Source organism: Lathamus discolor, chromosome Z, assembly GCF_037157495.1.
Source record: "Lathamus discolor isolate bLatDis1 chromosome Z, bLatDis1.hap1, whole genome shotgun sequence".
Classification (NCBI taxonomy): Eukaryota; Metazoa; Chordata; class Aves; order Psittaciformes; family Psittacidae; genus Lathamus; species Lathamus discolor.
The window spans coordinates 58,485,066-58,507,584 of NC_088909.1; the positions used below are offsets into that span (position 1 = coordinate 58,485,066).

At 40.1% G+C, this 22,519-nt stretch overlaps 1 protein-coding gene across 2 annotated transcripts in view; it reads right to left on the bottom strand.

Moving 5' to 3' along the window:
- The window catches only part of PIGG (phosphatidylinositol glycan anchor biosynthesis class G (EMM blood group)), an 84,155-nt gene that overhangs the window by 32,664 nt on the left and 28,972 nt on the right, over positions 1-22,519 (bottom strand). Inside the window, exons 9-11 of one of the 2 annotated variants that reach the window (XM_065662550.1) lie at positions 19,237-19,685; positions 12,329-12,520; positions 4,712-5,021 (exon numbers count right to left, since the gene is read on the bottom strand). In XM_065662550.1, the coding sequence (XP_065518622.1) occupies positions 4,712-5,021; positions 12,329-12,520; positions 19,237-19,685 (951 nt within the window). Of the gene's footprint in view, positions 1-4,711; positions 5,022-12,328; positions 12,521-19,236; positions 19,686-22,519 lie in introns of those variants that run through there. The other variant, XM_065662551.1, reaches the window with a different exon arrangement.

Sequence of the window (22,519 nt, forward strand, 5' to 3'; positions counted from 1 at the left end):
TGACCCCTGAGAATGGGATTGAGCTGTGGTCCTGCCGAGGTCCTCTCCAAACTAGGTTATCCTACAGCGCTTTGAAATCATAACAAGAGAAAGCTATCAACCACTTCGAAATGTCACTCAGTCTTTCTCTTTACATAAAGGCAAGATGAATTGGATACAAATTATTCTGAAAATGTACAAACCTATTCTGTTCTCCTCCAGTAATTAAAATTAACAGAGTATAAGCAAGTCTTAAATATTTTGAGAAGCTATTTTTTTTCTCCTCTTCTGCAGATATACTGCTCTAAGGATGGAAACAAAACCCCACAAGACTAATAAATAAATACCTGGAATTTTTGTTCATTTATGAGCTTTCACATAGTAACAAAAGTATTTTAAGACATATTTACATCAACAATTTTTTTAGGATCTGCTATAGTCAAGAGAAACAACCAAGATATTTATTTCTAGGGCACATAGTATGTGGCATATATTCTAGGCATATATTCTAGGGCACATGTATTTGAAGGGTACATAGCAATCCTAAAGATATAATATACTTCTGGGAAGTGACTGATGAGTTATGAGATGTGAACAACACAGAGCTTAGGATAAAGCAATCAATCATTCAATCTTGCTGAAAAATTCATCAAGAGGTTCTCAAGCTTGCAGTAACGTCCTGACAAATAAGTGGCATTCTGACTAAATGTATTAATTTCACAGTTTTTTGACAATAGCCAAATATTTTTAACTTTGCTTCTCTTCATTGAATTAGACAAAACAATAAATAATGCAAAGATCCTAACTACTAAAACAAGCCTAAAAACCAAAGTGATTGTATCCAGCTCCACATAAGTAACACATGACCTTAGCTACTCAAGCTCTGAAAACCTCCAAGTGTGAAGATTGCACAAACTGTGTGAGTAACCTTTTCCACTGCTTACCATTCACAAGTCTTGATGAAGGGCTGGAAATACAAATTTATGTCTAGTATTCCCAAATTAAAACTGTTTAATAAATTTGCCTTTTAAGTTCACATTGTCAGAAAGCAGCAAGCGCAAGCTGGTTCTGCATGGGAAGGTTAGATGGGAAATGAGCGTGAAAACAAAGCAAGTGAGAGCAGTAAGTCAGGAGTACTGGGAATGCTAAGTGGCATGCTCAGGTCACAGCTGGATCCACAGACAGTGATCAGGGCCAGACTCAGTCCAAGGGTTACACAGCAAGTCTGTAGTGACACGGCAGATTCCACATTAGGCCAGAAAGCCCAGACACCATGTCCAAGTCCAGATCAGGATCAAGAGGGTAAGAGACAGGCACAAACATCCCTGCCTACATCTGTGACACAGCTCAGGCAGTAAAGCACCACATTAAAGGCAGGTCTCACAGAACAGCAGGGCCAGGCCCTTCTTTCTAGCTTTTCTCCCAACAGCTCCTCTCAGGGAAGGAGATCACCTTGAACTCCACTAAACTAAGCTCCTAGACAGGAGATGCACTCAGGGTCCTAGCACAGATGAAGCATGGAATGCAAAACCAAGTGTAAGTTCAAGGCACATGATTTCAATCCATACTTACTTTGGTTTTCTTTCTACTTCTACTTAAGATCAAAATATTAGATTCCACACCCAGGCACTTTATTTCCCCCCACACACACACTTTCATCAACTATACCAACTGATTAATGGAAAATTGTATTTCTTCCTATGCACCTTGCTTACTCTGTACACAGGATTTTCACAGCTGTACTTCCATAAAGTCTTTCAGGACACTACAATATTTTTTTTGACAGAACACTGCCTCATTCATTAAATATGCTATCCTGAACAAGGCTATTTTTACTCACTATCATATTCGAAAGGCCATCACTTACATTCAATACTTAGCAAGACAGAGTGACTTTTTTTTGTCATTGCATACCCTCTTGCCAACCAAAATTTAATAAAGGCTCAGCAACATGGGCAAGAAGTCTCATTCTTCTCATAATCACACCAGGACATGTGCAAAAAGTAGTTCTCTAAATCTCTCATATTTCCAGATGAAAAGATTTTAGATTTAGTTTATATTTGTCTTCTCCTGGCTCATTTAGCTAGCACAGTTTAAATTTAGTATCCAGTCTCATGTACATCAACAACAAATTTCAGTGCTTTTTTCATTTCTGTATTTCAATCATAGACCTGCTATCATTTTTGTATGCCACATTAGATCTTTATGCCTGTCTGGAAACTAAAAACCTAGCATCACTGTGAACCCAGCCAGTTTAATAGTGGTAGCTCCACCACTCTGCTGAACCACAAAACTTGAGGAAGGAAAGTCAGGGAAGACATTTACATCTATGCCAGCAGTGAACATCATGCCTTATAATACAGTTGTGCTTTCTTGACATCTCTTCCCTAGCACTCAAGCATAGGTATCACTCACTTCAGAAGTAGTAAACAAATGACTAGCTGGTACCTAGGCAGGCTTAACACAGGTCAATACTGAAGCTGAGCACTTTCACCTTACAAGGAGGCTTCAACACCTCTCCCGTAACATCCTCACAGGCAAACTAATGCAGTCCAGATTAGGAAAGTCGACAGTGAGGTGGATTGAAACCTGCTCAAATGCCAGGCTCATGGGGTTGTGATCAGCAGGACAAAGTCCACCTGAAGGCCAGTCACTAGCGAACAACCACAGGCCTTGACACTAGGGCAGAGTGCCACCTCAGCAAGTATGCACACTATGCAGAACTGGGAGGAGTGGTATACCAGATACACCAGGTGGGTCTGATACCATTCAGAGAAGCTAGAGAGTGAGCTGACAACAAACTCATGAAGTTCAAATGAGATGTCAAATCTGGCACTTGGGGATGAAAAAAACTCCACGCTTTGGGTCAGGCTAGGGGCTAGGCATACGGAAAGCAGCTTAGTAGAGATGCACATGGGGTCTTGGTGGGCACCATGTTGTCTATACATGCGCCCTTTGTGTAAAGACACAGTATCTGGGACTGCATGAGTCAATTGAGCGAGATCCTCCATTCCCTCTACAGTGAGATCACATCTGGGCTGCTGGGCTCCCCAGCACAGAGCAGACATGGATGGAGCACAGAAAGTCTACAGAAGCACCATAGAGATCATGATGGGTACAAAGCATATGTCATCTATCTGAACAAGCTGGTCTGTTAACCCTCAAGAGGAGAAAGCTCAGCAGGGATCATAATAATGTGTATAAATACCTGCTGAGGGGAAGTAAAGAAAATGTAGCCAGACTTTGACCTCCTCAGTCACTCAGTAGTGACTACTGAAAGCAGGAAAAGCAATGCACACAAACTGAAGTACAAGCAGTTCTGTTTAAACACCAGGAAAAGGTTTTTTACTGGCTAGGGTGCTCAAGTGCTGCTATCAACTGTCCAGAGAGGTTGCACAGTCTTTGTCCTTGTACGTAACTAAAATCGGACTGGACACCTGACGTGGCTGACCTGTTAGATGGTGGAGGCTGGACTGAATGATGTCCAGAGGCACTTTCTGTAATCTGGTGGTTCTTTGAAATCAGCAGATAACTGTACCAAGAATACAAAATCGCTGAAAATGGGTGCTTTATGAAAACATTCAAGCCATTCTTTGTTAGTCCCTTTTTCACAGCCTGGATTTTATTGCTAGCCTACCCACCATTAAACTTATGGCAGCTACTTTTGCTTTGTACCTTAGTACTGAGAGGCCCTGCCTTCAGCCTCTTGACAGCCAAACTAAGGCCTGACTGCCTAAACAGTAACATTCAAGCCATGCAAGAGCTATTCAACCAGGAAGTGTTATGTCCTCCGAGCAGTAAAACTGGGTAGGAAGGAACGAATCATGATGATCTGATCCCCACCAGCAATTCCCTGTCTTCACAGGTACTCTCAGAGAAAAGTCAAGCCAATCCTTGGTGAAGTACTAACAGGATCAGAAACAGAGTAGCAAAGGACCCTAAGCTTGACTAGGCCTTTAACATCCTCAGACATGACTTAGAAGTAAAGCCAACACAGGTCTCGCCTTGACATTTTGCAACAAATCAGAAAGCCTCTCTTCCTAAACCATAAACAACCCAATTTCCAGTTTAACAAATGCCCTCCTAAGACAGTCTGCTACAGTAAGTTTTCAGTGTTATTAGAAGTGGAGAGAACCTCTCCAGCTTCAATATTAAGGAAAGTCTGTGGAATTGCAACCTTATTTGCAATGCAGAGACAACATTATTGAAATTAGTAAGCCTCCTCAGGAATGAAGATACCATTCGATACAATAAGAATGGCAATTAGTTCTGATTCTCGTAAGAGACATTACCTTGTCACAGAAGTTCCCTTCAGTCGTAAACTGTATGTAGACCTATTGTGATGCTACCAAAGGTTTCATAAGCCTCAAGAATCAGGGACAAAAGACATCTGCCCTTTATTGGTATTAATCAACTCAGCTGAAATTCTTATATTTATTATTACCAGAACAGTACTAAGGAGGCCCACTAACAGACCAAAATTACCCCTGGTATAGGTATCTGATATTTTTAACACTTTTGGAAATCTGTACTGCGGATAAGTGATCTTTCCCCTATTCTGAAAACCAAACATTAGTAATACAGTTAGAAACTAAGCGCTTCTGAGAACTCAGTAAATCCTTTTTTTTTTTCTTTTTTTTTTTGAGATTTAGCTGGTGTTTTACTCACAATGAACGTTTCTTTCAAAAACTATTCTCCCTCCCACCCCTGTAACAAAGAGTATTCAGCTTACCTGAAAATAGAAGAAAGCTTGGCCAAACCAGTAGTGCATGACAGTAATCTGTGCTGCATCAAATTTCAAAGGTCTCCAGATATATTTTGTCATCATTGTCTGAATCAACAGACAAAACACCAAGACTGGTAAATTGTGAGGTCTAAATAGAAGAGCTGCTAATAGAACCAATCCACTATATACTTCCCATAATCCTGTATTCTTCACGGCAGAGTCTGATGAAATAACCTGTGACTTCAGCACGTCTTTGGTACCACTGAAGACTATGCCAAGAACAAAGACATAAACAAAACGAGCTTCAGTAATCCCCCTAAACAGGAGGGGAAAAAAAAAGTAATAATAATTAATAAATAAATAAAACAGAAATATTAGCTACTTACTAATGTCTATTTCACAGGTCAGAAAGTCTTTCAAGAGAGGTGCAGACCAATGCAGTTCTGCCAAACAGGTTAAATTCTAAGGCTAGTACTGGCAGTTTCATGAGAGAGCTTTCTCAAATACAAAACTCTAAAAATAGTTTAAATTGCAAGATGTCCAAATCAACTTTAGCAAAGAAGGCAGCTTGTGCGAAAAAACTAACCTATAAAATATCATATTAGTGTAACATGTCAATTAATGTAACAAAAATAAATTTATGTTATTACTATTTAAGGTCTAGATCCATAAATATATTCATATAAATATGCCATTTATATGGCATAATGAATTTCCCCCAAAATACTCCTTGGACTGATATGGAATATTCATTTCAGGAATTAAAGTTACTAAAAAATTACTATTCCCTTTAAACTGCTCAGTAATTTTCTGCTGAACATTCACACAAACATATGCTTCTTTTTAGCCAACCGAAAAGATAGTGATTGTATTTGAAGATCCTTTTTTGACTCTGAAATTTCTGCATACTTCAGACATCTTCTCACCTCACACAGCTGCAGGTATATAGACTTGCTGGTTTATACCAGCACATTTTTTCCTTGTAACTGTACACATTTTTCAAACCCCTAAGCAATCCCATTACAAAAAAATTGAATGCTTTAAGTTGTAAGTGTAATTAGAACCTACTGCTATGTTCACTGCACCTATAAATTCATTGCCCTCTTCATTTCCAGTGAAAGCTGCCTTCTGAAAAAAACACAGCATCTCATCCAAAAAAGCTGACAAAGACAAGGAGAAGTAAACTTAAAAGCTGTGACCTGCTATTCTAGGAATACAAGGCCAAAGGAGCGAAGAAAGTAAAAGCAGATATCCATCAAAATGCATGATATTATGTTTACTGGAAAAAAAAAGTCACAGATCCTATTAATCTAATCATTAGATTATTAAACTATAATAATAATAATCCAATGAACTCACCAAATGAGCAAATTAAAAAATTTGTTGTTTTTGAAAAAGATAAAAAAAACCCCACATTATCTACACATTTTATCCATAACGTAATACTCATCATCTTTAGGGATTAGCAGGCACTTTATACTTGAATGGTGAACAAACATGTTCTCCTACAAAGTTAACATAATTCACTCAGAACTGAGGATTGTTGAGTCATCTGGACTTAATACATGGAGAATTAGACCATGACACTAAAAATAGTAAAAGCCTAGTTATACTTGGTGGAAATAATGTAACCAGCTGACAACAGAAAACACCACTAATAAAAATTTCTAAAAATAAATTTCTTTTAACTTTAATTATTTTTTCAGACTTGGAAAGCCACTTTTCAACTACTGCTAACAAATGAGCTTGAATTCAGTATTTATTTTCCACATACAGGAAGAAGAACCAAAAAAGCATGAGGAAAAATAATAAGCAACAGTATTTATAAATTCAGCTTTCTTTTTGCACTCACAGAACCAAGAAAAAAAATTAAACCACCACATGACAGTGATGTGGCCTTCCTAAACCTGAGCACAGTGCTATGTTCTGTGGTTTAGCTTTCAGAGATGTAAACTCATACATAATGGTATAAGCAAAGGCACTTTACTATTTTATTCCCTTAAATATCAAGCCTTTGTAAAATCTCTGTAGGGTCATTGGCTTTTTCCTCTAGGGGCAAAAAAAATGAAAAAAAAAAAAAAAAAACCCAAAACCCCAAAACAAACCAAAAATCAACCCAAACCAAAATCCATGAAGTTTAGACAGTTCTTCCATTTCTGGCTAAGACAGAAATTCAGTGTCCTTTTTCAGCATCTCTGGTAATTCTGATGTAATAATTACCATAAAATATTAAAATACATTCATGCAACTTAGAAGTAAAATTTCAGGAAATAGGTTTGGGTATTTGTCACTATTAAATGAGTTAAGTGAAAACTGAAATTAACCACTTGATGGAAATTCAGACTAAAAAACCAATTTCTCAGCAAATGCACTACTATTATTTTGTTTGAGTTAGTATGATACTTATCTTTTTCATTTCACAAACTATCATTCTTTAACAATGGAAAATGGAAGGCAAATTACTTCCTTGCATATTTTAATTTAGAGGTTATCTTAGTGTAAGCCATAGAAGGTGGGATATACTTCAATTGCTTCTTGTCCCTCATCCACCTCTCAGCAGCTGTCACATTCAGAGAAAAAAAACCACCTTATCTTCAGTAAAGAGTACAGAGAGGAGGAGTTTCAGAGCAAAAGTTCTTCATCGTACAGAACAAACATTAGGTATGAAAAATGCTTTGGCTGCCTACAGCTTTTTCTCATGTTACACAGAATTACCTCTTCCTTGCACCTGGATTTGGAGTTATTCTGCATCATGAACACACATGAATAAACGTACCTCTAGACATACTTAAAAGAAAGTCCTGGTTTTGCTCCTGGTGGTATTTTAAATAGGCCTTTACCATTTATCACACCAGCAATCTAAGGAGCTAGGATTACTATGACAACACATCAGCTAACATCTCAAAACTACTAAGATGTGTGTACCATCTTTTTTGACATGCTGTATTGGGAGCCTTGACAAAGATAACATGTTTGACGAGTTAGCTATCTTGGGCAAATCATGTCTGTTCTATAAAGCCTTGTACTTCAGGCTTGAGAAGCTCACATTACCATGAGCTTCTCAATGCTCTGGCAAGGCACCATGCTGGAGCTCCTGTGATGGCCTGTGTTGTGTGCTGGGGGTGGGGGGTGGTGGTGGTGTTACAACAAAGATAATTCTGACAGGGTAGGAGCAGAGACATGGATTTGTTTTGGTTTGGTTGGTTGGGTTGGTTGGTTTGGGGGTTTGTTTTGGTTTGTGTTTTGGTTTTTTTTGTTTGTTTGTTTTGTTTGGGTTTTTTTCAGCATAAAATAAAAGGCACCATAGTATGGGAGGGAGGCAGAACAGTAATTTTTAGACAAGTCTATAACCAGAGATATATAAAGACCTATCATAATTTAAGCAAATCACCATGTTCACTATTTATTTACAGTGAAATAACACAAAAAGCCAGTATCTATCTTGTTATAATTGCAATCAATACTCTGATTCTAGAATGAAGAGGTTCACAGTAAATGCTCTGCCTTTAGTATGTAAGTACTCCATTTATTTCTCTAATTGCATTTTATTTGTGGCTCAATTGCTGTATTTAATGTTCAGTCCCACGCTGCAGTATTTTGCTTCTCACTGCAAGGGCAGCATTCTTCTCCAGGGACTGTACTCAAACACAAAGCAAAACTAGAGGTCACACTCAGAAATGAGGCATTTCCAAATACAGAGCCAAATCCTGCAGACTGTGTAAAGAGTTCACATGACTGGAATGTGGTCATGGATGGCTATGTCCTTTTTAGGAAAGATAGGTCAGCAAAGCGAGGTGGTGGAGTGGCTCTTTACGTGAGAGAGCAACTAGAATGTATTGAGTTCTGTCCGGGGTCAGATGAGGAGCAAGTGGAATGTCTGTGGGTACGAATCAAGGGGCTGACTGGCACGGGTGATACAGTTGTGGGGGTCTATTACAGACCTCCTGATCAGGACGAAGGAGTTGATGAGGCTTTCTACAGGCAACTGGAAGTAGCCTCGCGACTACATGCCTTAGTCGTCGTGGGGGACTTTAATTACCCTGATATTTGCTGGAAGACTCACACAGCCAGTCATTCACAGTCTAGGAGGTTCCTCAAGTGCATTGATGATAATTTCTTAATGCAAATGGTGGACGTACCAACTAGGGGAGCAGCGCTGCTAGATTTAGTACTCGCCAACAAGGAGGGTTTGGTCGAAGTGGTGACGGTCAATGGCAGCCTTGGCTGCAGTGACCATGAGATGGTGGAGTTTAGGATCCTGTGTGGGAGGAATAGAATACCTAGCAAAGCCACAGTTCTGGATTTCCGAAGGGCCAACTTTGGCCTCTTCAGTCAACTGCTAAGGGAAGTCTCATGGGAAAGTGTACTAGGCGGTAAAGGGGCTCAAGATAGTTGGTTAGCATTCAAGGACCGCTTCTTCCAAGCTCAAGATCGGAGCGTCCCAATAAGTAGGAAGTCAAGTAAGGGATCTAGGAGACCGGCGTGGTTAAACAAGGAGCTGCTGGGCAAACTCAAGTGGAAAAGGAGAATCTATGGATTATGGAAGGAGGGGCTGGCCGCTTGGGAGGAATATAGGACAGTTGTTAGAGGATGTAGGGAGGCAATTAGGACAGCTAAGGCCTCCTTGGAACTCAATCTTGCTAGTCGGGTTAAAGACAATAGAAAGGGCTTCTTCAAATACATAGCAAATAAAACTAACACAAGAGGCAATATAGGCCCACTGCTGAACGAAGTGGGTACCCTGGAGACAGAGGATATAAAGAAGGCAGAGGTGCTGAATGCCTTCTTTGCCTCTGTCTTTACTCCTGCAGACTCTCCCCGAGGGCCCCGGATTTCTATAGCCCCAGAAGGAGTCAGGACAAAGGAGGAGTTTGCTTTGGTAGATGAGGATTGGGTTAGGGATCAGCTATGCAATCTGGACATCTGTAAATCGATGGGTCCGGATGGAATGCACCCACGGGTGCTGAGGGAGCTGGCGGAGGTCATTGCTAGGCCACTTTCCATCATCTTTGGTAAGTCGTGGGAAACGGGCGAGGTGCCTGAGGATTGGCGGATGGCAAAGGTCACACCAATCTATAAGAAGGGCAAGAAGGAGGACCCGGGTAATTATAGACCGGTCAGCCTTACCTCCATCCCTGGAAAGGTGATGGAACAACTTATTCTTGACTCCATCACTAGGCATATCAAGGATGAGGGGGTCATTAAGAACAGCCAACATGGTTTTATGAGGGGGAAGTCATGTATGACCAACCTTATAGCCTTCTATGAGGAAGTGACTAGGTGGAGGGATGATGGTAGAGCGGTAGATGTAGTTTTTCTTGATTTCAGTAAGGCATTTGATACTGTCTCCCACAGCATCCTCATAGATAAGCTAAGGAAGTGTGGGCTTGACGATCAAGTAGTGAGGTGGATCGAGAACTGGTTGAAAGGAAGAAGGCAGAGAGTTGTGGTCAATGGCGCAGAATCTAGCTGGAGGTCTGTGACTAGTGGAGTTCCTCAGGGGTCGGTGCTGGGACCGGTGCTGTTTAATATTTTCATCAATGACCTGGATGAGGGAACTGAGTGCACCCTCAGCAAGTTTGCTGATGACACAAAACTGGGAGGAGTGGCTGACACACCAGAGGACTGTGCTGCCATTCAGCGAGACCTGGACAGGCTGGAGAGTTGGGCGGGGAGAAACTTGATGAAATTTAACAAGGGCAAGTGTAGAGTCTTGCATCTGGGGAAGAACAACCCCATGTACCAGTACAGGTTGGGGGTTGACCTGCTGGAAAGTAGTGAAGGGGAAAGGGACCTGGGGGTCCTGGTGGATAGGAGGATGACCATGAGCCAGCAATGTGCTCTTGTGGCCAAGAAGGCAAATGGCATCTTAGGGTGCATTAGAAAGGGAGTGGTTAGTAGGTCAAGAGAGGTTCTCCTCCCCCTCTACTCAGCCTTGGTGAGGCCGCATCTGGAATATTGTGTCCAGTTCTGGGCCCCTCAATTCAAGAAGGACAGGGAATTGCTTGAAGGAGTCCAGCGCAGAGCCACAAAGATGATTAAGGGAGTGGAACATCTCCCTTATGAGGAGAGGCTGAGGGAGCTGGGTCTCTTTAGCTTGGAGAAGAGGAGACTGAGGGGTGACCTCATCAATGTTTACAAATATGTAAAGGGTAGGTGTCAGGATGATGGAGCTAGGCTTTTTTCAGTGATATCCAGTGATAGGACAAGGGGCAATGGGTGTAAACTGGAGCATAGGAAGTTCCACGTTAACATCAGGAAGAACTTCTTTACTGTAAGAGTGACAGAGCACTGGAACAGGTTGCCCAGGGGGGTTGTGGAGTCTCCTACACTGGAGATATTCAAGGCCCGCCTGGACAAGTTCCTGTGTGATGTACTGTAGGTTACCCTGCTCTTGCAGGGGGGTTGGACTAGATGATCTTTTTAGGTCCCTTCCAACCCTTGGGATTCTGTGATTCTGTGTGATTCTGTGATAACCCTTACTTTCACATCCAGCAGAACTAGCACACAATGTTAGCTTAACACTAGTATACAACTAGAATTATCATCAATATTTGGAGAGACAGAATGTATGTAAATATACCTAGATGTACATACATACACGTTTGTTATAAAACATGCCTTGTTAGCAAATCTGATCTTTTACATGTCCTAAGATCTTCTCCTGTAAGGAGAGGATTTTTCCATCTCTGCATATCTTAAGAATCTCTGGCTCCTGATTAAGAAGTGCCAGCAGAAACCATTTGCATCCATATCAAATTCCATATCCATATCAAAACATCAAAAAAAAAAAAAGTGTGAGAGAAACATTACGAAGTCCAGAAAATAATTGTTTTGCTACTTCTCGTCCACAATCCCTTCCTCCTCATCAAATCACCTGATTCTAGAAGTTTTCCACAGCTCTCTGACATTTACAAAAGCTTGAGGCTGCAGAGCCAGAGACCATCCAACAGTAAAAAGTATCATAATAAAAGTAATTCCACTTAGCTATATATATATATATATATATATATATATATATATATATTCCAGAACTACCTGCTGATGAAAGAGCTAACAGCTTCCTTACAGTTACAGACTAGTTCTATAAGAAACTTAACATCCACACAAAAACCCTTAGTATGCATTCTGCAGCACGCCTAGACCTCAAGAGGGATTTGGTTACATCTTGAAAGGCCATACAGTACAGAACAGTCACCAGCAAAGGAAAGATATGGAAAAGTAACTCTCCAAATTACTGCCTAGGCATTTTTCATAACTAAGAAATAGCTAAATGAGCTTGGCACGTGCTCTGCTAAATGTGGCAACTCCATTTAGAACAAGAGGAGATAGTGCATTTGAAGTTTCTTTGCAGCTAAAATACAGGGTATGAATATTTGGGTTTTCCTCATATTAATTCATATCTGATTAGCTTCTAAACTGTCACAGTCGAAAGACACTTCATGGAGCTCAAAATTATGCACACACTACAAAATCTGAGTGCTGGCCACCTACAAAATAGAGTTTTATTCATAAGAATGTGATTTTAGACTAGACATAATGTCCCCTCCCACTTCATTCCTTGATATCCAAAGCATTAACACCTCTCTAGAAATAGAGTTACATATCTGTTGATTAACTTACTTTGAAATATCTTTGCTGCCATGTTGCCATGGAAATATGACATTTCCAATAGCTGCCCGGTAACTGTAGACTCCCAGGAGCCCGAGCGCCATAGCAATTTTTGAAACCAGGGAGCATCTTCTTTGAACCAGAAAGAAGATCATAAGTAGGGATACTGCAGCCAAGAAGGACAGTTCAGATTTATGTTCAGAGCTGTAAAACAAACAAGCAAACAAACCAACCCCTTAAAACCATTGTAATTGCTGTTTAAAACATTTGACACAGCTACAGCACTTTATATCCAAATTAATGACTGCACTGACATCTGTTATGAACTTTCCGAGAGGTACGGTAAAATATTATAGTATTTTTAGAAAAGCAGTTTTTTAAATGAGGTTTTCTATTCAAGCATGCATGTTTAAAAGTATAATTATTGTGTTCCACCATATGCTACTTACTCTGTTAATTATATAAAAACTGAGCTGCATATTGCATAATGGAAAAGGGACTAATGCACTTAAACTAGCATTTTGTTATTTATACATTTTGAAACAGTGCATTTTGCTTATAGCACAGCATTTCAATTTCTAGCATAAGGCAGAAAATAATTTTGCACTATAGAATTAGACCTATTCTCTTTTTTTAAATAACTGGTAATTTAATTTTAAACATACAAAACATTACCTAGCCAACATTACCAGAAGTGTACTTACATAGATTAAAACATACACACCCAAATGTATTACCACAGTAAGATTCCTTTACACAACTACAGCACTTGTATTGGATCAATACATACAAGGAATAAAGACACTAAATTTGTATCATGGCCAAGAAGATTACAGACATGGTTTGTTTGTTCCCCTGCATCTTAAATAGCTAACGCTCATTCCAGAATCAAGGGCATTTCATTGAGCATGCTGCCAACATTATGTATTTAAATCTATAGTGATTATCAGTTACCACTGCAAAATGTAATGGGGTAAGGTAAAGATCTGAACTCAACCCCTACCATAGCTAATGATGCAATTCCAGAAAGCCCGCTGTAATCCAAGAATTGTTAACATTTGCTTACTGCAAATATCCCCAGTACCCCAAATGACCTATAACCACTTATTTTGTTAGATTTACTTACTGTAAAGAACATCATGTATAGTGCGAGAGCCAAGGGCTCCATCTTCTGTCTTCCACACTTCAAAATGCCGTGATAGATCACTAACTTCAGCAACCTGACAGTAAGTCCTGGCTGTTACCTGCATTAGCACTTACGAAATTCCAGTTTTCACCTCTGATTTAATCAAAATTACAGTACTTCAAACAGGTTTACTTTTCTGTTCCCCAGTATACGCTTTATCAGGACATTCACCAATAGCTGTCTGACCTATTGTGCTTGGAATTCACAGAGGAGAGGATATGGGGCAGAAAAATTGTCCTGTTAGTCCTCCCTGCAGGACCCTTCATGCAACTTTATAGGATGCCCAAGAGATGCACTGCTCTCTGCAGGCCAGTAGAAGAAAGTAAGAGGAATAAATACTGGAACATTACAGGAGAGAAAATGTAGTCTTGATGTTTCTCCTATCTACAGGAAGAGCCAGTAGAAGCAGTGAATACATTGCTGCAGCAAGACAGTGCACCTACCATCTCTTATGACCACAGAATCATAGAATGATTAAGGTTGGAAAGGACCGTAAGATCATCTAGTTCCAACCCCCATGCCAACATAAAGAACTGATTTAGCAGCCACTGCATTTTTCAAATGAGCCTTTGTGGAAAATTTTAGAAGGTTTCAGGCTATATTCTCCTTGGTTGCTCATCGTATGAGAGTGAGATAAATCACAGATAAATAACAGCACATCATCATCGTCATCTTTGTCTCTTTATCTAAAATAGTCGATACACTTCTGTTAAGAGACTCTTGCAGGCAAATCCAACATAGCAACACATAAAAATTAAAATAAGCATTCCTAACTGCAAGAAGTAACTGCTATATCAAGCAAGACACTCACTAACAGCTGCAACTTTCTAGAGTGAACACCTGAAATTATACTCTCACCCCCTCAAAAAGAAAGAACATTTTCAGAGAAGGCCCAGTGGGCAGCAAGGTTCAAAGTCCTTTTGCACATCAGTTAGTAATGGTGTGTTCTTAACTCCTAGCACAGGAGTCTACAACCAACTCATATCCAAGTTTTCTGGGAATAGCCCTCTGTGTTTTCTGTTTTAAATTTTTTAGAACCATGTAAATTTGTTGGAAAAAAAAGGGGGGTGGGGGGAACAGACCAACCAAACAAAAAAAAAAAAAAACAAACAAAAAACCACAGTGTTTCAGAGTTTGCTGATAAAACAAAACAAAATAAAACAAAACATAAACACAATAAAAGGTTTTATAGTAAGCGAAGTCAGTTCAGTATAAACCAGCTACATTTTCAAGGCTTTGCAGCCAACATTCTTACAGTTAGGCTGCTAAATGCATATCAAATTAACACATTTTTAAAGAGTATTGTCATTGCTCAACACAGAGTCCGGGCATTTAGCAAAGTTCTGAGTTATTTTGATATTCTACTCAGAAATACAAGCATTAACATGCTACACTGATCTCAGCTGAAATGTACTGGGTTTTGCCTAAACCACAGAACTGAAAGTGAAGAACCAATGGTTTTCTGAAACAGAACCTGGGGAGGGGGAAAGGAAAAAAAAAGACTGCTTCAGCTATATGTTTTTACTGTAACAGCTTGTGGCCTACACTGTCATACTTCTGGTATCAGAATGAAGATTGAAGACATTTCCTTCCACTGCTTTGCCCTAACCTCACTACTGCAAATCAAGCAGAATGAAAGGAATTATGTATGTGCAAAGTTCGCATTTTATGCAGATTAAGTCTTTTTTAATCGTTTACTTTCATTCTACTGTGTACAATAGAATATACAAGAGTCACATGGAATCCTAGCTTTGGGGGGAAGGGTATTTGGGGATGATTAAGTACATTATTAAAAGAAAGTACTGCCATCTTCCTATGGTGCTGCTTCTCATCACTTCTATTCAAGCTGATGCTGTCATTGACACCTTTTCCCTTCCACACTGAGCTATGTAGCAGCTCTGACATCTGAGTATCAGTTTTGACCAAGATTAACAGCCAAATAAAGCTAACTGCATACCAATTAATTAAAAAGAAAACCCAACTTCCAAGCAAATTTAGGAATTGCATGTTCTCTTCCACTCCATCTACAGTCTGATTTTATCATGCTCTTTTTTCCAAAGTCTTTTCTTTTTTTTCCCCTTTGTACCAGGTTTCACAGAGCTCTCTGCAAATAACAAAGAACATTTCCCTTATTTCAGCACTGCTGAATGCATTCCTAGTAGCCAAATTCAACACACTATAGCTAGATTGATTTTCTGGGTTTTGCTGCTTACATTTTTCCATGCACAAACCTTCACAATAGTCTCCCTCAAATGCTGAGCCCCTTGAGCACTGTCCAGATAAGCAAAATATTAGTCTGAGTATGATGTCTAAAAGGCATCATTAAAAAATGTGCTATTAAGACATAACTATGCAAATTAAACACCTCCTTAAAATAGAATAACAATCAACCCTACAGACTAGAAATGCATTTTGGGAAGAGGAGTAAGTGCTTTATGGAACTCAGCTTATCACCAACTTTTAATTTATGCTATAAGGAAAACACATCATCTCAATCCTGATCAACACACTAGGAAAACAGACATCTCGACCACCCTGTTCTCTTGTGAAGGAGAAGCAACAAAGATGTTAAAACTTCCAACAGAAGAAAATGCAGGCATGCTTGCTGAACAGGAATTCACCCTACAAACCACAGGATGTGAAAAGATTTAGTTGCATCATTGACTGATCTTTCCAGAGCTTGTAGAGTAAATCATTTCCTACTAAAAAACTCACCTACATCACATCACTCAAGTCCAAAAACTGTGCACTTCAAATGCTGCTATTTTGAGCAATCTTTTAACTCTATACAGCAACTGAAGTATATGTCAACATGGTGACATATATTACATTTTCCTTACCCTAAAAACTGCTCCATTGATTTAAGTCAGGATGTAGCTCCACAGCAGCCCAAGCCAACCTGTGCCAGAGCTGCCAGGGTTCTGCTCTTTCACCTGCTCCTTAAACATGGCAGTAGTTACGCCAATGAAAGAAAGAAAGCATAACTGTGGCAGCCCAAATGGCACATCTTTTTAGCCTGCCACGGCACTCTGAACTGTTCCATAATCTTAAAGCTCCCAAAAGTAAAAGTTTGTGAATCATTGTTTCTTTCTCAGCCAGATTTGAAAGGCAACTGGGTTTCTGTAACAAATGCTTGACAGTGGTAGAAATTAAAAACTGTTCATGTCTGCAGCACTTAAAAGGATGCAGATAATTCCAGGTTTGGAGTTTTTTTTCCCTACAGGAATTTCAACACCAGCAGTGCTGGTTTGAACACTCTTCCCTCCCTGCATTTGTATTACTAAGCCAGACCATTTACTTGTGAAGCTGGATGGTAAATCAGAGCGGGAAGTGGTCCACATGAAAGCCAAGAGTCCCCCACACCATCCTGGGTTATTTTTCCAGCCACGTCTATTCCATGATTTAGTTCACCATTTAGTTCACAGCCATGATGGTAAAATATAGGGCCAGTGAGGGGAGGAGTAAGACAGCAGGTACTTTGCCTTGTAAGGCAAGAGGTCCTTCCATATCGACATTTTGGAGGAAGTACAGTGAAGGACAATGAAAATGATGGTGATGAGACTGCAATATCTGTCATACAAGGAGAAGCTCAAAGCACTGAGACCATCTAGCCTCAAGAAAAGAAGGCTCAGTATGGGTGTTACCAGCCTCACTGGAGGTGGAAGGCGTTAAAAAAAGCTGAAGACATATTCTTCTTCATGGTACCCAGCAAAAGGACAAGAGGGAGGCAATGGACACAAACTGAAATAAAGAAAATTCTGTTTAAACAGATGGAAAATTTTGGAGGTACAGGGGAGAAAAAAAGAGGTTACCCAGAATAGCTGTGGAGTCTCCATGCTTGGAGATACCAAAGACCCAGCTGGACACAGATCTGAATTATCTGTCCAAGATCACTCCACTCTGAGTAGGGTGACTGAAACAAACCGTTTCCAGATATCCCCTCCAACCTCAGCCATCCTGTGATTCTGTGGTTTTTAAACACGGATAGGAATTCTGCAAAACACACCGAATCACAAGAAAAGAAGAAAGAAACAAAAATAGCCTTCTCCTTCCCTTTCCCCGCTCTCTCCCCAACAACTACAAAAAGACTAAGCCATAGCAGGTGTTAGGAGCTTTGGATTACTTGAGTGCATTGCCTGGAAGCTCCTAAGAGGCAATAGTGTTAGAGCTGGGCATACAGGCTCTCCCAGCTCTTGTTATAAAATCAGGAAGCCCTAGAAGCACTTGCTCTAGCTGTAGACTACATTCTACCCATGATGTCTCCCTGAGTCCCCACAGCCCAAGGCTGTAAGAGGTTTTGCTGCTCTATAGGCATTCCTAGCACCAAGAAGTCAGAGGTGGGAGCACACTTAACCAGACAGATTCTTAGAAGTCCAGGCACACACACACAATTTTTAGAAGGCTGGTAACATTTCCAAGTATCAGTAAACATTCCTGGGGGACCATATGAGCAAAGGTTTATCTCTATAACAATGCAATTTTTCAGCTGAAAGAACGTCAACTCCTTGTTTCACAGCATTGTGGCACTACTCCACTCCAAAGGAAAGGGCTGACATTCTGAAGACGACATCTGACACAGGAATAGATCTAGATAAGATCTAGGCAATAGATCTTCAGGAGGTGCTAAGGATTAATTACAAAAATCCTCCCAGTTGCACCAAATCACACCTAATCCTGCTCTCACACTTTCTTAAGCTCATAACAATTTGAGTTCTCTGTCGTGTGGGACTTAATGTTGGGAATGTAACATTCCTTCCTCAATCCCTTGCTTCATCTGAAAAGAAGGAATGCATAGCAAAAGCTTTGGTATAGAATTGCTATAGTGCAATAAATTCCCTCGTAACTCATGTCTTCCAGCACCCATGCCTGTCACAGCAATTAGCATTTTATCTGTAAGGCTGCCAATAAGTAACAAGTTTCATATTGGTTCATTTGCTCATGTCACTTTTAATGAATGACGAATGACATTTCTTCCACGTGGAATTCTTCCACAAGATACTAGCAAGAAATCTACTTATCTTACACAGCACAGCCCCCTCCCCCCATCTGCTGTCTGCAAAACCCTGACTAGTCAGCTACAAGGTATTGCATCTCTGTCCGCCAGATGAAGTAGACAGTTCAAATATTAAGTACTCCTTGTATCTGCATAACGACTGTAGTTGTTCACAATACTAAAAGCTAGTAGAAAAAGTAGAAGCCCTTCTCCGTTATACCTGAAGTTTTAAAAAATGCTTTCTTGTTCATCATACTACATTTGAAAAACTCCTTCAGTTTTCTACCCACACGTTTTATGTCTGTGAGAGACAAGGAAGAATCCTATATGCAGCATCTTCTCCTGCAATTTCATAAAGTTTGGAACTAAGCGAAACCTTCAGCCTTAATTTCAAGGGTTTAATTCCATTACACAATTTTTAATTTCCCAAACCAGACACTGTTGACTTCCACATGGAAAATATTTACTTTTTGCCTCTGATAAACCTATCGTGTGTAATTGGCACTAATTAGATAAGCCATGGTGCAGGGCAAAGATTATTATTGATAGTACACAAGGAATTACTCCTGCAGGAAATAGAAGTGAAAAATTCAGTATGTTACTTCACTATTTACCTGCTCTGCATCTTTGCAGCACTTTCTAAACAGAGACTGTATAGAAATGTATATACATTTTTACCAAATGAAATATGCTTTAATTTTTAATTAAGACAGAAAGTATGACAATAAATCAAATACCCACCTTGTCAACCAGTGTCCAAAGTCTGGCTGATGAGCCCACTGGACACCTGTCTGATTTAAGGATCGAAGCAGCCGACAGCAAATAAGGATGATCCATGGACTTGCTAAGCTTATCCACTTATCTGATCCTCTACCAAATTCAGCTGAAGTGGTGGCCTTGCCCAATTTTGAATTATCTGCTGCTGGAATGTCTATGTTCTTGTACTCAGAGGCTTCCCCAAAATTTTGTTTTACAGTGGTACTATGTTGAGGGTCATATTCTTTCAGAAGAAAATTGTTCCTACAAAGTTCCTGACCCAGCACCAAACAAAGTGTATTAATTAGAAAATACCAGGTTTGATGCTCCTCTTCAACAAAACTGCTTGCCCCCAAACTCAGAACATGGCCAACTGTTCCAGCCAGAATCAGCAAATCAATTTCTGACCAACTGGAACTGGACAAAACTGGATTCTGAAAAACAAAACAAAACAAAACAAAAATTGGTGAAAGTATACACAAATTTCACTTGTTTAAGCATCCGTATTATGCTTACAAAAATTTCTTCTAAGAAAACAGCACGACAAGTTATTTCTGTCTTGACAAATACAAAAAATTTATAAAATAATCATTTCGGTGTAGCCTATTTAGCTAGCATTGCAACATTATCATACCTTTTAAGGTGACATTCTTTTTAAAGGAAAAAGCTTCTCTACAAATAATCACCACAACTCTACAGATGAAGATTCCCTACCACCGTGACAGCAGGTTTGAAACAAGCTCTCTCCCCACTACATATTTGTAGAAATTCATGTAGAAATCCTGCAGAAATCAAACCCGAGATATAGAAAACAGGTAATTTTCTAATAGTTTCAATCTGTGCTACCCTTAACTCAGTACAGTGACAGCCTTCACTACTAAAATTAACAAAAGTTACTAGCAGACAGTATGATGGCATCTTCTAACCTTGCAGAGCTTGAAACATGTCGTTCATCATAAAATCTACTTTAAACCTTACCCATCAATTATTTATTTCACATGCTGTGCCTATCCAAACCCACAAAATTCTCTAAAGCCTCCACTAGTCTGATTTTCTGCTCACAGCAGCTACTAGGAATTGCCTCATCATTACTGCCCTCAATTATACAGCTAAAAAGAGAGCATAAGGGCATGTGGAAGGTGAGAGCATCTGGTCCATCAATGCTATCAGGTAAAGGACCTTTTCAGCTCACAGGGAATACAAAGTAACAGGGAAAGCCATAAAAAGACCACACAGAGACACAAACCTGCTAAGCAAGCACTACAGGAGACCACAAAGATGACCAAAACTCTTCAGCCATTAATTGACAGGCCATTAAGAAACCGCAAGCTTAGCTGTGAAGAGCATCAGCCTGGACTTTGTAACAGATAACGGGGAAATGACAGAACATGAGTATTACAGATAACTGATGGCGCCTGTAGATCTATAAAAACTCACTAAACAAAGCTTCAGGACAGTGTCAAAGGTGTGGGAGGAACAGGCTCGAGGCAGGGGGCAAAGTGAGAGGAGGAAGGGATAAGGAGCCAGAGTCACACATAAGCAGGTGCCATTCAATGCATTTCACTGGCTGAGACCTGTGTCTGATCACTGTGGTCTATTCTGTATTATTAAATCCTCTCTTATCTTTCTGTGTGGCTCCACTCCTTGTCCCACTTTGGTGCTGCAAATTCTCACTGTAACTCAGAATAAGCCTCCATGCCAGAATTCGAGACAGAGCAAGTAAAAGCAAATGCCTGCAACTGGGGCAGGATCATGGGTCATTGGACCCACACTTCTGTAGTGCCAGTGATTGCAGCACATGAGGGTCTATGTGCCTGAGACCTGAGTAGGGACAACAGGTCATAGGGACTGTATGCCCGAGGCATCAGCAGCTGGGTGATCAGAGTACAAGAGAGGTCAGGGTGTCGGCAACAGAAGTGACCATTGATCATCAAGCTTGTAGGGCTACATCAGCAGCTGGAGGGCCCAGAGTGCACACCTATGTCTGAAAAGTAACATGACGCACCTCTGCCTGTTTAACTTCTCCTTGAAGTCTGATCCAGAGGCAGGGACATGGGTGAGGGCTGAGTCCATACAGCTGGGCTCCAGCAGCAGGGCAGGACAAATGCCCCAGCTCTGGATGGCAACAGGAGCCTGGAGAGCAACCAGAGCCAGCAGGGCTTTCCCAAGATGCCTTAACAAACAGGGTTATGTACTTGTGAAGCATTCTGAGAAAGGGAGTGTCAAAAGTCATCCTTTACCATTTTATTTTCTCAATTTTGCCTCTACTAGAGAATGTCACAGACTATCTCAGACTGGTATTTTAAACACCTAATAAACAACTTAAAAGCCACATTAAAACTACTGCATGCCATTTTTTCTTCAGAAAAAGGATCTCTGAACCTACTTCCACGTATTTCTTTAACTGCACACTTCAAGTGCATCATCCTCCTACATTTGACCTTACAAACAAGCTTTAAAGGACAGCCTTGAATATTCATAGAGATATTTCTCATAGAGAACGTACTCACATTCAAAGATGCACAGTGTATTGTGATTCCTGAACTGTTTAAATAATTTGCTAGAAGAATACAGAAACTCACTAATCTTAGAGCAGGTACACAAAAGTGGCTGTAAACAGTAGGAGTATCTAAGTATCTTACATGTCAGTTTCGCTTATGTTTAAGATACACTGACAGCAGTACATGTATTTTTGATCAATAAGCAAAACTACATAACATGGAGAGAACAACAAACATACTTGATGCAAGAAGCTAAGACTATCTGGAATTTTGCTTTGAGGAAAACAAATTTTGCAAAATCAAGATTTTAAAGACGTGAAAGAATGCAGAAGGTATAGTTAAATCAAGTACTCACATCTCCTCCATTTCTTGTGCTGTTAAAGAAATAAAATCATGGAACCATAGAATGGTTTAGATTGGAGAGGACCTTAAGATCATGTAGTTTCAAGACCTCCTGCCATAGGCAGGGATGCCTCACACTCGACCAGGTTGCTCTCAGCCCTGTCCAGCCTGGCCTTGAACACTGCCAGGGATGGGGAAGCCACAGCTTCTCTAGGCAACCTGTGCCAATACCTCACCAACCTCATAGTAAAGAATTTCTTCATTATAGTCAACCTGAAGAATTTCCAATTTAAATTTGAACCCATTGCCCTTGTCCTATCAGTACAGTACTTGATGAAAAGTAATATATTACAAAGTTACTTCACTTAAAAGAAAAAAAAAAAACCAAACACACAACAAAAACAAAAACAACCCCCCCCAAAAAC